Source organism: Pygoscelis adeliae, unplaced genomic scaffold, assembly GCF_000699105.1.
Source record: "Pygoscelis adeliae isolate BGI_AS28 unplaced genomic scaffold, ASM69910v1 Scaffold58, whole genome shotgun sequence".
NCBI classification, from domain to species: Eukaryota; Metazoa; Chordata; class Aves; order Sphenisciformes; family Spheniscidae; genus Pygoscelis; species Pygoscelis adeliae.
In genome coordinates, this window is record NW_008825564.1 from 1,919,800 (window position 1) to 1,934,422 (window position 14,623).

The 14,623-nt window shown below is 42.5% G+C and overlaps 1 protein-coding gene across 1 annotated transcript in view; it reads right to left on the minus strand.

The window, feature by feature from the left end:
- Window positions 1-14,623, minus strand: part of AOAH (acyloxyacyl hydrolase (neutrophil)) — an 84,457-nt gene that overhangs the window by 35,337 nt on the left and 34,497 nt on the right. The window contains exons 7-12 of the mRNA XM_009332407.1: window positions 12,748-12,818; window positions 10,370-10,430; window positions 9,790-9,860; window positions 8,503-8,551; window positions 8,020-8,068; window positions 6,942-7,036 (exon numbers count right to left, since the gene is read on the minus strand). Of these exons, the coding sequence (XP_009330682.1) occupies window positions 6,942-7,036; window positions 8,020-8,068; window positions 8,503-8,551; window positions 9,790-9,860; window positions 10,370-10,430; window positions 12,748-12,818 (396 nt within the window). The remainder of the gene's footprint in view (window positions 1-6,941; window positions 7,037-8,019; window positions 8,069-8,502; window positions 8,552-9,789; window positions 9,861-10,369; window positions 10,431-12,747; window positions 12,819-14,623) is intronic.

The window sequence follows — 14,623 nt, forward strand, 5'->3', positions numbered from 1 at the left end:
AGAAAAGGAGGGTTGGGGGCGGGGGGGAAAATCCTGAAGCCAAGCTCCGAGCAGCCTAATGCACAGCAGATGCCAGTTTAAAGCATGTAACAGCATATTTGACCTACTTACAGTAGATCTGCATTAGTTACCAAGGTGAAAATGGGTCTGGCTTAATTATCTTTCAGTTGGTTCTCTCTCTCTCTCACATACATATATGTGTCCTGGTGTGTATCTGTATATACATATACATATATAAAAAAATTAATATGTTTTTAAGACTGGAGGGAACTTCCAAATCAGCCTGCTTCAAATCTGATAGTTTTGTGTGCAAACAAGCACTTAATCCAAGAGCACAGCTATGAGCAGAAGTGGAGGGGCACAGCATGGCTTGGCCATTTGCAATATTTGCCTCCTCGTAGCTTTGCATTAAAGGTGACAGAAATATTGAAATAGTCACTTAGCATGGAACAAACTATAGATATGATCTCTTATAAATCACAGCATATAAGAGTACAAAAAGAGCCCAAAAATGATTGAATATTTTTAAAACAAATCCTTCTATGACCACTTCTCTCATTATTTCCCATTGGCACTCCAAAACAATATTTTCATTGGCCAAGTCCCAATAATTTTTAACTGTTTTTTTTTTTCCCCTGCAAACTTAGTTTAAATACGAATTACTAGAACCTAATTGAGTTGCAAATTGGTTTGGAAAGGAACATTTGAGCCCAGAATTATAGTTGCATTTGAAAACTGTATATACGTTTAGCATTGACACTGTTCCAGCAAAGCACTTAAAGCCGGACTTTTGAAGATATTTCAGGACCAAAGGGTGAAGATGAGTAGTTAATGAAAATTTCAGAAGAATGCTAGACCTTGAACTCTGCAGCAATGTAGTTTGGAAAGCATGGTCTAACAGACTGCGTTTCGCTTAGTCTCAGATGCAAATGTGCCCCACTCTAGAGGTGGATCTATGTTGACTTTTAGCTTAAAACTCTTCTGAGCACAGCCTTGTTTAAATACCATTCTCTAGAATATTCTGGCTGAGAAACCATGCTTCAGACTATGTGCCAGATTTTAGCAGAGAATGATTAGAAAGTTATTCCAACCTAGCTTCAAATGCTGTATTTTAGCCTCAAATGCTCTAGATGGGTCTCATTTCGAAGGAACGTCCTCACCTCCTAGATGTGTCCTACCTTGAAACACAGGGTGGCCAAAGCCATGGCTGATGCTAATGCACACATGCCAAGCCGCGCTTAAGCGGAAGGAGGTTCAGGGTTGCTATAGCAAGAGATTTTCAAAATCAGAACACAAAAGGGCATTGGAAACCTATATGAGTCTTTAGAAATGCCAGTCCCAGAAATCCTGAAAGCACTGAAGTATCCCTTAATTTGAAGGGGAATACTGACTTTCACGCTGTTCAAATCCTTGTGATAGCATTAAGTAACACAGGCAACTTTCTTATTCTAAGTATACAAATAAGCAAGCCTTAGAGCTCTTGAGGAAAGCACAGCCTATCTTTTTAAAAAGCATGTATGGCATTTCTACTCTGTAAAGCTGCAAGGGACATAGATTTGAAATTAGAAAAATGATTACCTTATTTCCCCCCAAATGCAGCATCTAAGTCATCACAATACTAGCTGGGAGAAACTTGCCTGCAATTCACTGGATTTAGAGGGAAGCTAGAGGATGTTTTTAATAAGATTTTCACAGATCAAACTCCTGTTTTCTGTAGTGGTGCAAAAAAAGAAGTCAGTGGGATAAGTGTTCAGGACATCCTGAACCCACATTTAAAGAGATGCTGAATTCTTTTAATAGGAAATACATAGTATGAAACAGTTACTTTAATGAAACCTGAGAACCCCTTGAGTTTGTGGGCAAATAGATATTTACTGGATTACAGATAGACGTGGGATTTATTTTCTCTTTATTCAGCATGAAATAGAGATCCAAGAGTTTTAAAACACATCTTCTTAGAAAGGGTATAATTTCCAGCACATTTATATATACAGTGCTTTTATCTCCAGATAAAATTGTCTCTAAAATGAGATTTAAAAGTAAGCTTCTATCCCAGACATATAACAGAAAAATGCTGCATTTAGTAGCTATTTGGAAGTCAATTGTAAGCAGATGGACAGAGCAGCAGGAGCACAATATCCATCACCAGACACACCAGTGTTTTCAACATTAGCTTTCTGCAAAAACCATCCACCTCAAAAAAAAACCCAGTATTTATTCTGCTTTGCTATACCCCATAAAGTGCATGTCTACCGCATTACACTTCATATTTAGTGTCCGAATTTTTAGGTGAAAGGAATGAATATTCAGCTCAATTCTTGCTGAACCTTTTAAAAGAAGAAAAGCCTGGCAAACCCAAAACCTATTGACAAGCAGAAAGCCAAAATAAAGTTGACTCATCCCCTTCTTACAGCTGTAAAATTCTCTTCCCGTAGTTGTACTCTGGGTGTTTGGGGATTTACTGGAGTGATGGCAGGTTAAGGACAGAGCCACATGCTCAGCTGCCTCTGCAGGAACATGCCGGCAGGTATCCTCAGTGATGGTCCCAACATCATTTTCTCTGTGTTGCTGCACCTCAGCTAGATCCCTGTAGGGTAGACATTGGGACTCAGTAGTTCCAGGTTGGTCAAAAACTTCAAAATCAAGGTACCTGCGACTTCCCCTAGTGCTACATAGGGTGGGGTGGGTTTTTTGGTTTTTTTTGAGGGCTTTTTAACTGGAGAAATAACATGACTGAGCTATAGCTTTCAAAGATGTGTCCACCTTGTGATGGACGTTTTCCACACCAAGTAGTGTCTCTGTACGCTTTGTGGAAAGAACATACTCTAAGAAGGATGATAACTGTATTTGTGACTGCCTCTGAGGTAAAGGCTTTGGAAATAGCACTGGAAAACATGAGTCCCCGCTCTGATATAGTGCATGTCTCAAGCTCGGCGACAGACAAAATGGGCTGGGAGTGCCTGAAGCTACATCAGTGCGGGCAGGCTGGTGCTACATCAGATGTTTGCAAGTTCCCCCCCCCAACCAGCCTCCTTGACGAATGCAGGAACGTGATTCAGGTCTCTGCATTTGGTCACTTAGGTTTAAGACAACAGAAAGACCAGGAAGGCACTAGGTGACTTGACAAGGGACAAGTGAATGATGCAACTTGATGCATTCCTTGACATGGGACGTATGGCAGGAGCATGTCCCCCTGCACTGGATCAGAGCGGGGGGGTTATTAACCTGTGAGAGGCCAATGCTAAGAGGGCAGTAAGTTCCCGAATAGACTGGGAAATCCAAAATCCAGTACATAACAGCTTCCCAACAATGGTCTTCGAGACAATGGTGCAGGCATATGAATTCCAAAGCTGTTCAGCCCAAATATCCATCTGGTCACCCCTGTGCTAATCATCCGGTTACCCAAACGACATCCTGAGCCTGCTTCAGTGAGGAAATTTCTCATTCACATTCTCTTTCTTCCCTCACTCATCGTTACTGCTCCTTGGCATGGTAGACTATGTGCAGCATAATCAGGAAAAGCAACCATTCTGCAGAGCCTCTTAACTAAATTCTCAGCATCTCTCCTGAAAACTTATTTCCCCACCTAATTAGCTTTAAAACAGGAATTAACAGCTGCCACTGATGTGGTGCTGATTAACAGAAGGGCCCACAGCATTGCTACCAAGTGTAAATTTTACTTTACACTTGTATATGTGAACATGTATAAGATAAATATAAATAAGGAAAATATGAAATGTATAAAGTATATAAAATAGATATGTAAAAATATAGAAAAACATTAAAGTAATAAAATAATACACTTAATCAATCTGAATTAGCAGGCACGCAACTTTTTCCTTGTACACGTGATAAAAATCCTGGATGGGGGGGTGGGGGGAGGAAGTCCTATTTGGAATTCCACATAGAGGGTTGAGATTCCATTGAAGTGGAAATTAAAGCTTTGAACTGACTCTAGTATTGACTGTAGAGAAAACCATTTGATAAAGTAATTTTCGTATGTGTCTTATCAAAGAAATTTTGGCAGAATCAAAGTGAAGTGTCTCGAGTTTGACAGCACGGGGGAACAGCAGGTACACGAGGCTAATGCCTTATCTTCCCCTCTCAGAGCCCTAACTTCAAATTCTTGCTGTGGTCCCAGGTTAAGGATGTTTTCTGTGAGATTAGGACATAGACTCTCCGCACCCTTTTTGGTCACAAAACCATCCCTGGATGGGCTTAGACATTCTCCTCGAGGAAGACCTTGCACTGAAAAAGGATTGAAGCCAGTTAATTTGTTAATTAAACCTACAGATGAAGGATATTTGCCACTGGTACTTAATACTATGCATCAAGAGACAACAGTATTGCACCTTCACAACCCTGAGGCAGCTAAACTGCTGCTGTTACCATTCTACACGCAGAAAGCGTGAGAACAAGCAAGAGGAAGAGGCAGTGACAAAGTCTGAATTACCTCAGAAATTTTTTTGCTAGCACTTTTGTGCTCAGGTGACAACTTTCTTACTTAAGGTGAGCTGCAAATTAAATAACTTTTTACTGTTGCTTTAGTTTAAACACAGATACTAGTTTTTTTATATGACTGAACTAACTCCCTCTATCTCTGCATTAATATTCAACTACTGTATTTTTGCCAGGTCGGTAGAAAAGCTTGCAAATAGTCCTAGAAAAGAACCTGTTCTTTCCTATCCTGAATCTCACGTACCCCAGACACCTGGGCGGCTGTGCAGTGCACTACCACAGAGCTCAGCTAGCTGTAGGAGGGCTGCATTTCCTGCAACCCAGCCCTGCTCTGTCCTGAGTAGCTATAACCGACTTCTCCAAGTTCCTCTACATTACCAACATACCGTGCCATCCCCCTATCAGAGGTTTGTCTGATGCTGCCCACCTTGGGGTGCCCAGCATCTGAAGAGTCATAAGGCTATCTATACTATCCTCTTTTACCTTCTTCTGCTAGCTCCAGTAAGTGGTATTTTAAGCAATACCTTAATGCATCCCTTTTTTACTGGGCTCGGAACAGATGCCAGCCCTGGTGCCTTGTACTGGTGCACGAGAGACGTCTCTCCCGGGACTGGCTTGCAGCGGCTCTGGGTCTGCGTGTGAAGTCCAGGCTTCTTTTTTACTTGCTCATATATTGTATTTAGTTTCTCAGTTCCAGTGATGTTTTAACTTCTTTTATTTTATGTACTGTGAGTGGAATGACTACGAAAGGCCGGAGAGTGAACACATCTCTCTTTGCCCTCCTTGCCCCTGTTCAGGGCACTAGCTCTGACCTGGAGTCACCCTTTCTGCAAAGGAAAGCAGCCCACTTCTCCCTTTCCAACCAGTCCTTGATCTTCCCCACACGCTGGCCAGATGGAGTTGAACACTGAAAGCATATATTTATTGGGCCTTACACAGAGAGCACCAGTTCCCTTCCTGTGCAAGTTGCTCTACACCCATCAGACAGTAAAAAGGTGCCATCAAAACTCACTTTATAATCTGCACCCCAACTCCCGACCTTGAAGCTTCTGTCTCTGCATGCCGTTACCAGCCCTCGACCCATCCAGCTAGTGGACCAGCAAGCTTCAAGCAAGATAAATGCTTTCTAAACCTTCATTACAGTGATAATAAAATGCTGACATAGTCTAAAACTGTTCTTGCATACAGGGCTCTGCTACCAGCGTTACTGCCAGAATCATCATCACCATCAGTATTATTACCATCTTTATTAGACAAGATAATCTCAATTATCATTAGTGCTAATTTATTATGCTCATCATCAGCTCTATCATCAGTGTCATTCGTCTAATCGTTGCTCATAAACGTTTAACAAAGAAAAACAACCGCTAATCTGCAACATTTAAATCAGGTCAGCTCTGGGAGCAAAAGTAGGAAAATACACAAAACTCTCAGACCTCCAACAGCACTGTAACTACTGACATTTTGGAATAAGTATTGTTCTCCAGAAGATGTCCATACCTTTCTACAGAGGCCAGTGGAAGAGTAGCAGGTTTTCACCAGGGAAGGTGAGCAATGACGATCTATCTGCTCACCCCCGTGCAACAGACACTTGTGCAGAGAAGGACAACGCACAGTCCTCCCTGGCTAGGGAGTGACACCAGCTCGGGATAGGAAACAACAGCGAAGGACAGGAGCATACCTGCGCGTTTATCTCCACCCCCCAATTGCAATTTGCTGGAATGATCTTTTCCCCTCAATTATTTCATTCCATGCCAGTGAACTGCAGCAGCTGAGGCTCAGCATAATTCACAGTCAGGGGCATTTTGTTGTTGTCTGAAAATGGGAAATGCTGGGATACTGCCCAAAGGTAGACATCAGTGTGGTAGTGATATTTTACGGTCACTACAGAAACTCTTCCCTTTAGGACAAGTCCATTATAAACCCTTGGATGACCCTCGAACACCTGCAGATGTATTTCTTCAACAAGCCTGGAGTTACTAGACCTATTTCACATGTGCCACAGATGACAGAAAACAATCCAGGACATGTCATTTCAAAGCCAGATGCCTAAAACAGAAGCTCCCGGACTGTCAGCAGGGTAATTTCTGAAACACTAGCACAGCAAGGAGCCGTACCAACAAGCTTGCTAACGGCAGGACTGATCCCACAGACAGCACGGGTCTCCCTGAGCCGCAGACATGTGTGTGGAAAGCCAGATGTCCTGGTTGTGTCTCTGGCACAGCACTGGGCCACCGAAGCCAAACTCTTCCCTGACCCAATTGCACAGATGTCGGAGGAGTGGCTGTAGCACAGGGCTATGCCTTTTTATCTTCAGAAGAGCAGCCACGGGAGGGCACTGACACACGTGAGACCATGACTATAAATTCCAGTGCTATGAGGCATTTTGCACTTGTTTCCCTTTGGCAACCTGCGGCACAGGGGAGAAGGCAAGCGGCAACCCGCAGGAGAGCGGTTTTGGCAACCCGAACACGATTCCTCACCGCTGACATCTGCGTGACAGTCATCCACTCAGGAGGGATGTGGAAGTGAGCGCCGGCCGAGTCTCCCAACAGCACGACCCCTTGCGAGTCTGCACCTAATTAACGCATTTTATTAGTCACAGGAGTAGAAAGAGCAAACCGAAACAGAGGATGGAGAGCAACCCTTGCAGAGCAACAGCAATGGCAGCTGATGGAGTCACGGGGTGACTGGCTACACCACCCTTCACGTGGCTGAAATGTTCAGACCCTGCAATGGGATTTTCGCTCCATCTCCAGCAAAAACTGACTAACAGGCATGTGCCAGCAACCCTAGAGAAACAACTGGGTATTAGGCATGAAAAACAGGGAGAGGTCTTGCTAATCAGAAAATATCCTGGTTGTATTCAAGGATGGATGTGTTATTTCAGCAGAGGCTCTGCTGTGCAGCCAACATTTATTTTTGCTACACATAGAATATGCATTAAAAAGTACTTAAACATTTAGGGAAATCGAATTACTCAGGAAATTGCTCAAAGTTCCTTAGAACTGGGTGGTGGATGTACTACTTATATGAGTATTTCTGCTGGAACAATCTGGCTGGTTTATAATTAATATGTTACTTAGCATTTGTAGACTGCCTTTCATCTAAAAATGTTGAAAAGTCTTGCCAGGCAATGGTTCATCCCCAGGATGCTGATTTAAATACAAGGCAAGGTGAGCAGCAACTGTAGTCACGGCTGTTTAGTAGGGGTGTTATTTGTGCAGATGTGTATATGCTGGGCTAGGCTTCAGGTACCGCAGAAGATGCAGAGGTGAGGCCTCCATTTGCTGCTGTTCCTGATCTGTGTATTTCAACTTAATAACTGAACTGGCTTCTAACAGGAAATTACCAGCAGCCTGTGCTTTTCACATTTCATCTTTGCCCATCATAAAGTTAAAAAAAAAAGAAAAGGATTTTGCCATTTTGCCTTTCTCATGAAGTTGTAAAGCCTGTTGTCTTTCCCCTGCGTTGGCAATGACTGTGAAAATATTAAAATATTCATGAAATGAAATGAATACAAAAGACACATTGTTTCTTGTATTGACTGTAAAGATTTACCTTTGCAGAATTTCTCCTCGTAGGGGATTCCGTCTTTTGGATCCACGCCCTGTTGGAGGAGAGAAGGGGCAGATGATAGTACCTATCTAGTGCCTGAAAAATGGCAGTGCAAGACAGAGGCTGAGAATTCAGTTCTTCTTGAATGTCTGCCTGCAGGAAGCACTGCATCATAATAATTATGCTTTCCATTACATTATTTTAATAAGTGTATGTACATTTAAATTAATTATAATAGCTGTAATTTAAATAATCATAAGCATCAATAAACAACTTTCGCTCATAACTGCTTCCCCTATGTTTCCTTATTTTTTAATAAATACAGGTTTATTACTTGGAATATCAAAGGCAGTAAATAAATAGGAGTAATCCAAATCAGTTAATAAACCAGAATAAATAAAAAAGAAACATTTGAAGATTAATTCAAAAGGAAGAAAAAAGAGAAGCAGCAAGGAGGAAGGAAGTAATGTAACTTCATTTACTTACCCATATGCCATTGCAGTTAGAGTCACTTTTCACATCCCAATTATCAGGACTAAAACAGAGTTACAAAAGGATATACAGTGTTACAGAAAATAAAGCAAAGGGGGATTTTGAGGAAATCAGATCCTTTGTGCCATTTTTCACTAAGAATATAAAATAATCAGCAATTCCTTTCTGCACAGAAGGGTGGTCTTTCCCCCTTTGAATCCAGGAGAGGCAATTCTTCCTAGCAAAATGCAATATTAATTTAAAGTTAATACTGGAAGGTGCTGAATGAAACTTACCCTTTTAGTCTGCATATTCATTTAGGTGAAGTGAATGGGAATGATTTTTGCAGAAGACAGACCCTTTTCCCCTGCCCTTTTCCTTGCTTTTAAGTGTTCATTGAAATCCACCAAGCCCCTCACTCCAAATTCAGTGCCGTGCAATGAGGATTTGCTCTGGCCCATAACACAGTGTAATTAGCTCAGGTCTTTTTTAGAGGGGGACTCCATCTATTCAGTCCGGCACTACACACGGACTCTGTAAGCCCATTTCTGCTAATGCAGGTGTGCTGCCCAGGCTGACGGCACGTAATTCTTCCAAGCCCATGCCCTTAAACTCAGCTAATCTAGTCACAAGCCGGTTAATGCCTTGGCTTTAAAAACAGTCCTGGTCAACAACTTCTTAACAAACCTATGGTAGAGGAGAGCTCTATTTTTGAAAGAATATTTTGAGCACATGGTAAAATAGCAAGAGCAGGGGGCCTTGTTCAAGGCCATGCTGTTACAACTGGCTGTGCTCTCCATTTCAGGTGTGCATGGAAGTTGCACTTCCCAGCTCAGGCAGCTGGGAAGTATTCACCCAGAAAATATTCATTTAGAAGGGCACATATTTAGCTCTACGTTTCCACCAACGCAACATGAGGATTGGACGCTGGACCTCAGCAGCCAGCCACGAGCACCGCTGTTTTGCCCTCCCGCCCTGCTGCTCCCTATAGGCACAGCCTGCATTAGCTCAGGTGGCATAAGGCTTGTAAGCCTCAGCGGCTTGGTTTCCCTCCCCACCTTTCGTCCGTCTGACCAATTTCTGCTGCAGACACTTCAGAGAAAGGGAAGAAACCTGTGAACCACCCCTCACGCTAATGCGCCCCATCCCTGGTCTCGAGCATCCCCTCTCGTCTCCATCACAGTGAAATCAAGCAATGAGCAGTGACGTGCTCTCTTAGAGTATGGCAAAAATCAAATATGGAGTTTGTTCTTCAAGAAGCCACAATTATTAGGAAGCCTTTAAAATAATTGAAAGCTTTACCGTCTGCCAGGGTACACGGTGGTGTTTTTGTCGTTGCAGTCTCTGCCTCGCCAGTGATAGCCCCTCAACGTCTGAAAGCCAGCAGAAGCACACAGATAGGATGTTCATTGTTACTCTTGCACTTTTAATTTAAAATATCTAAAATGAGAATCTAACTCAAGGTGTAGGAATAAAACCCAGTAAATGTGTTGTATTCCAGAGTCCCTTTACTAAGCTTTAATAAATGACACCTTGCACACTTTGGTGCAGAAATAAGACAAGCTAGCAATTCAATTTGGTTTTTTTTTATATGACTTTACTTCACCTGTTATTAATTCAGTAAACAGACCACTCAGCAGCAGAGCAATTTGCTTCTGCAGGGAGCACAGATTTATGTGTGCATCTCCCCCAGTGGCATAAATGAATGATTGGTTTTTCATCCGGAAAAAACACCACCTTTTATGACAAAAAAACCCTCCATTCACTCCACTCCTATACCTATTTTCACATGAATGAATAAGGCTTTGCAGAAAGTAGGAGGAATCCCATAGATATTCTCATTATCAAGGGATTACTGTACCAAAGGAAAGGCTTTCCTTACCGGGAAAGTACTAAATTTATCTCCATCAAAATCTTCAAAAGGTAGTTTATTTCTTATGACACTGTAAAAAACAAAAACAACAAACACAGTGTTAACATATGGAAGGGAACCTATTCGGAAAGAAAAAAACACGGTAAAGCGTACAGAATAGATAATAGCTGGCATGTTGTTCGCAGCTCCATATTCAATTTTAGCTCCGTGCTTGTACTTCAGCAAAGTGATTCTGTCCAAAGGAGCAAATTCTGACTTCTTTCAGTATCTGCTGACTGAGCTCTGGAGGTGAGGCTGGTGGACTCGTGTATGGATGCAGTGTTGAAACTTCAGTCTCTAAAACAAACTAGGACATCAAATCTGTGGTAAAAGTAACTATCATTTTTGGAAATAAATACTACTCTCAGCCTGGCAGAAGTCCTTCTACCTGGGAAAGAGCTGCAGAATGGGGCCTTATGCTGATGGAGACTAAGCGCCTTTTTTTGTTAAAAACAAATGGCAAATACCCTTTCTCTTATTCATCCCTCAAGTCTTCACACCATCTCTCTCCTGTTGTGTTCAGTCTAGAAGACTTGCAGTTTGCATACCAAGCTGCAGCTACACCAAAAAAAAAAAAAAAAAGAAGCTTATTTTATAGGGTAAAAGTGGATTTAATATGAAGAATGACCATAGACACTGAATTCACAGGTGGCCTTATGCTTTAAGTGAGGATCAGAATCTCATCTTGCAATTTCTGTATCCAATCCCATGAACTTCTGGCCATGCTCAAACATATTTGAGAAAAGTATTTTACCTTGATTTGAGCAATGGAGACCTGAGCCGTCAGTGGTCCCCCACAGTGCTTATTACATTAACCTTTTCATACTACATCTTTTTTTTCCATTGTGACTTTTGTTTCCAGTAACCCTGTAGGTCTTATCAGTACCTGAAGCAGCTGTTAAAACGATGGTGTCAGCTCTGTGCCCCTTCCTTTTTAGCTTGGACGTGTGCTAGCTTTCACATGGTGCTGCCTAAGCATGACACCCCTCTTTGGCTATGGGACACAGCTTAGCTCACCTACATTGAGCAGCCTTTCATATTTGGCCCAGCAGGCAGCACTCTTTGAATGACATGTTAATCAGCCTTTCCTTGGAAAGTTTTCTTTCTGAGTTTTTCCAACCTCTTGAACTCATAAGAGATGTTGAACCTGGCTCAGAGAGCAAATCGGTGCAATGAGGGTGGATTCCTCAGACTGCATGAGCATCAGGGTGGTAAAAAAAAATACAGAAGAGACAGGTGACATGCACTCCTGGTGGGGCTTGTAACCCTTATTCTCTCTGTAATCAATAATTTCCATGTGCTGCTTTGGGCTACTTCTTCTCTGCAGTAAGGTTCAGTCGCAAGGAACTGGCACAGATCCAGACCAGTTAAAAAAGTCCAACTGCCAAACATGGTTTTTGTAGCTACAGAAAGAAGAAAGAAAAAAAAAAAGGAGAGAGAGTGCACGAGAGAGAGAGATCAGAAGAGTTGAACACATTTGATCCAACATATGATATACAATTTGATTCCTGCTTCTACTGTCTGAACTCACAGGGCTCAAACTCAGATTATTTGTCCTGACTTACATTTCAAAGGCACTTACAAGATGTTTTGTGTTAATCAATCCATTCCCAATAAACTCCTGATATTTGCAGTTCCAATTATATGAGAAGAAATAGGTGGGCAAGTTAGTCTTGGCAGACAAATCAGTCAAAATATACCGCTGATAATACTAATTTATTCTTAGATTTGCTTGACTCCTCCTCCAACTCATTGGAGTACATTGACAAATATGCCTTAGGAGTAACAGCCCAGCTGATGTCCACAGCCTTTCTCAGAAACCGACTCAAAGTTAGCACTGCTGTAAGTTGGTTTTCCTGTCCGCCATCCACCCGGCTTTCTTAAATACATTGAGATTCTCCTACACTTTGCAGCTGCCACTTAATTCATCTTCCTCATGGAGTTATAAAGGTGCCGGTGGCCTTCCTGTGCTGAGCCACTGGCACCACAACTGGGTGAACAAATGGAATGGAGGAGTCTCTTGGGATCAGGAAATCTCAGGAGAAAAATGGCTCCCTCTTGGAGGTGTCATATCTTTGAGTGTGTTGTATACCTGTAACCTGCTAAAATTATGCAAATATTTTAAGTATTGAAAAGGCACAGGGACTTTTCAATAGCCTCCAAGGACTCTTACTTACCTAAACTCTGTGTAACCTCCCTCTATGCTACCTGGACAGTGGTTTTATGAAGGAAACCAACAGAAGTAAAGTAGAGGAAGCTTTGTGAAGCTGAGGATGACTTCTCTCCTTAGAAAGAAACAAATGTACCATATTCTGTTTCTGGTTAAGGACTGAAAATTTTATACATACTATTTAATCTTCTCACACAGGTTAGCCAGAAGAGGAAATGCACATACACTTGAGAACCCCATGAAGGTTTTCTGGAGGGGAAGAAAATAAAAGAAGATGGATGCATTAGTTCTCAGAGGTGGCGTGGCTTGGGATATTCAGTGTCAGTAAAGTCCAGAGCTAAATCATGTATTTTCTGCCTACAAACATCTGAAAACTCCAATGACTCCATTAAGGATGCTACATGCCAGAGGATTTAGACCTGACACAGCAGTCAACTTAAGGATTTCCACTGAACATTTTATAAACCAACACTCTTGCTTTCAAAGAGCTGTACAATTAAAAAGGAAGGAAGAAGCTCCTGTGAAACTGTCTCCTGTCATGTACCAGAGTTATTTTTTTCAGTCTTTGTAAAAATTAACTGTTCTCATGTTCGATAAACACGATGGTATCTGACACTTAGTGTGAAACTAGTGAAAGCAACACATTGCGGGCCATGAGGCTGGTTTCTGCATGCTTGGGGAGGGGTGGATAAGCTGAAGGTCAGGAACAATCCCAAAGAGAAGAGAAATGGGAGAATCCAGCATGTGCATAGAATGCCCTTGTTTTTTTAGTGAGATTTTTACCTGGAAATCTCATAACTAGACTTTATCTTGGCCAGACCTGCAAGCTGTAAAAGACAGCTGCTGCAGGATAAACTTTGTCACCATTGGCATACCATAACCATGGGCCAATCCAGTTGAGGTCCCAGGTAACCAAGAAGCTTCAGAAGCTGAAAGAGACCTTGCTAATGAATGCTCAAGTTATGGAAACATTGTGCTGCATCAGTGATCAATATCAAAACAAGCTGCTAATGTGGCTTCACTATAAGCTCAAGTGGTCTTCAAACACCGAGGGCACTCAGGTGGTCAATAAATACAGAAGGCTAGTTGGTGCACAGTCTAATTAACTGTATTCACTAAAGCTGCATTCAGCATGTAAATATGGAGCAGAAGAGCAGATGGACATAGTCATAACTTTATGCAAGAAAGGGCAATTATTTATATTGCCATAGCACTTAAGAGCTCTATCCTTGGACCCACTCCCTTGTATTACACACTTTATATACACAGAAAAAAAAAAAAGATGGTCCTTGCCCTAATGAGATTACAACCCAAATCTAAGATAACAGAAGAGAAAGGTTGGATACAGCTCAGGAGAGGACAATGAAAGGCTATTAATTTCCATGAGGGGCAGTAACCCCAGCATATAAAGCTCTGAGTGATGAAGGAGAACTTCAAGGTGGCACTGCAGGGCAGTGGGGCAGTAGTGCAGTGGTGCGCAGGGCACTGCCCTGCAGCTCCAGGGAAGGCAGGAAGGTGTTTGCTTGGACAGGTAACAAGGGATGACGGAGATGAGGGTCTCTCACTGCCCAGAGCAGGAGGTCAGCCACAGCAATATGGCACGGCCAGGATCGCAATGTGGAGAGGAGGACTGGGAGAGAGCTCCTGGTACAAAGTTGGCAGCTAACGTTTGCACTGGTGGCTGAAGTGACCAAGCAGCAAGGTGAAGATGAACAAGAGTGGTGCCTTGTGGAGGAGACCTGCAGTGCCAAGGTGGATCCATGACAGTGCACTTTCTGAAGGATGTAATAGAGAAATCAAAGGAGAAAAAAAGGAGGAAAGTCAGGCAGACAAGAGACAAGAAACTTGCAACCCCCGCACCACCAATTAACTCTTTTCAGCTCTGTCCAACACCCTCAAATGACAAGGCTGGAGTCGCACTGGCTTGGAGGGGACCATGAGATGGAAGGGGTGTCAGTGGAGTCAAAGGAGAAACCAGAACACAACCGCAAAAGAAGTGGATAGCAATGGCCAAAACCAGCGGGGAGTGGGGCCTTTCCATGAGCTGAAAGAAA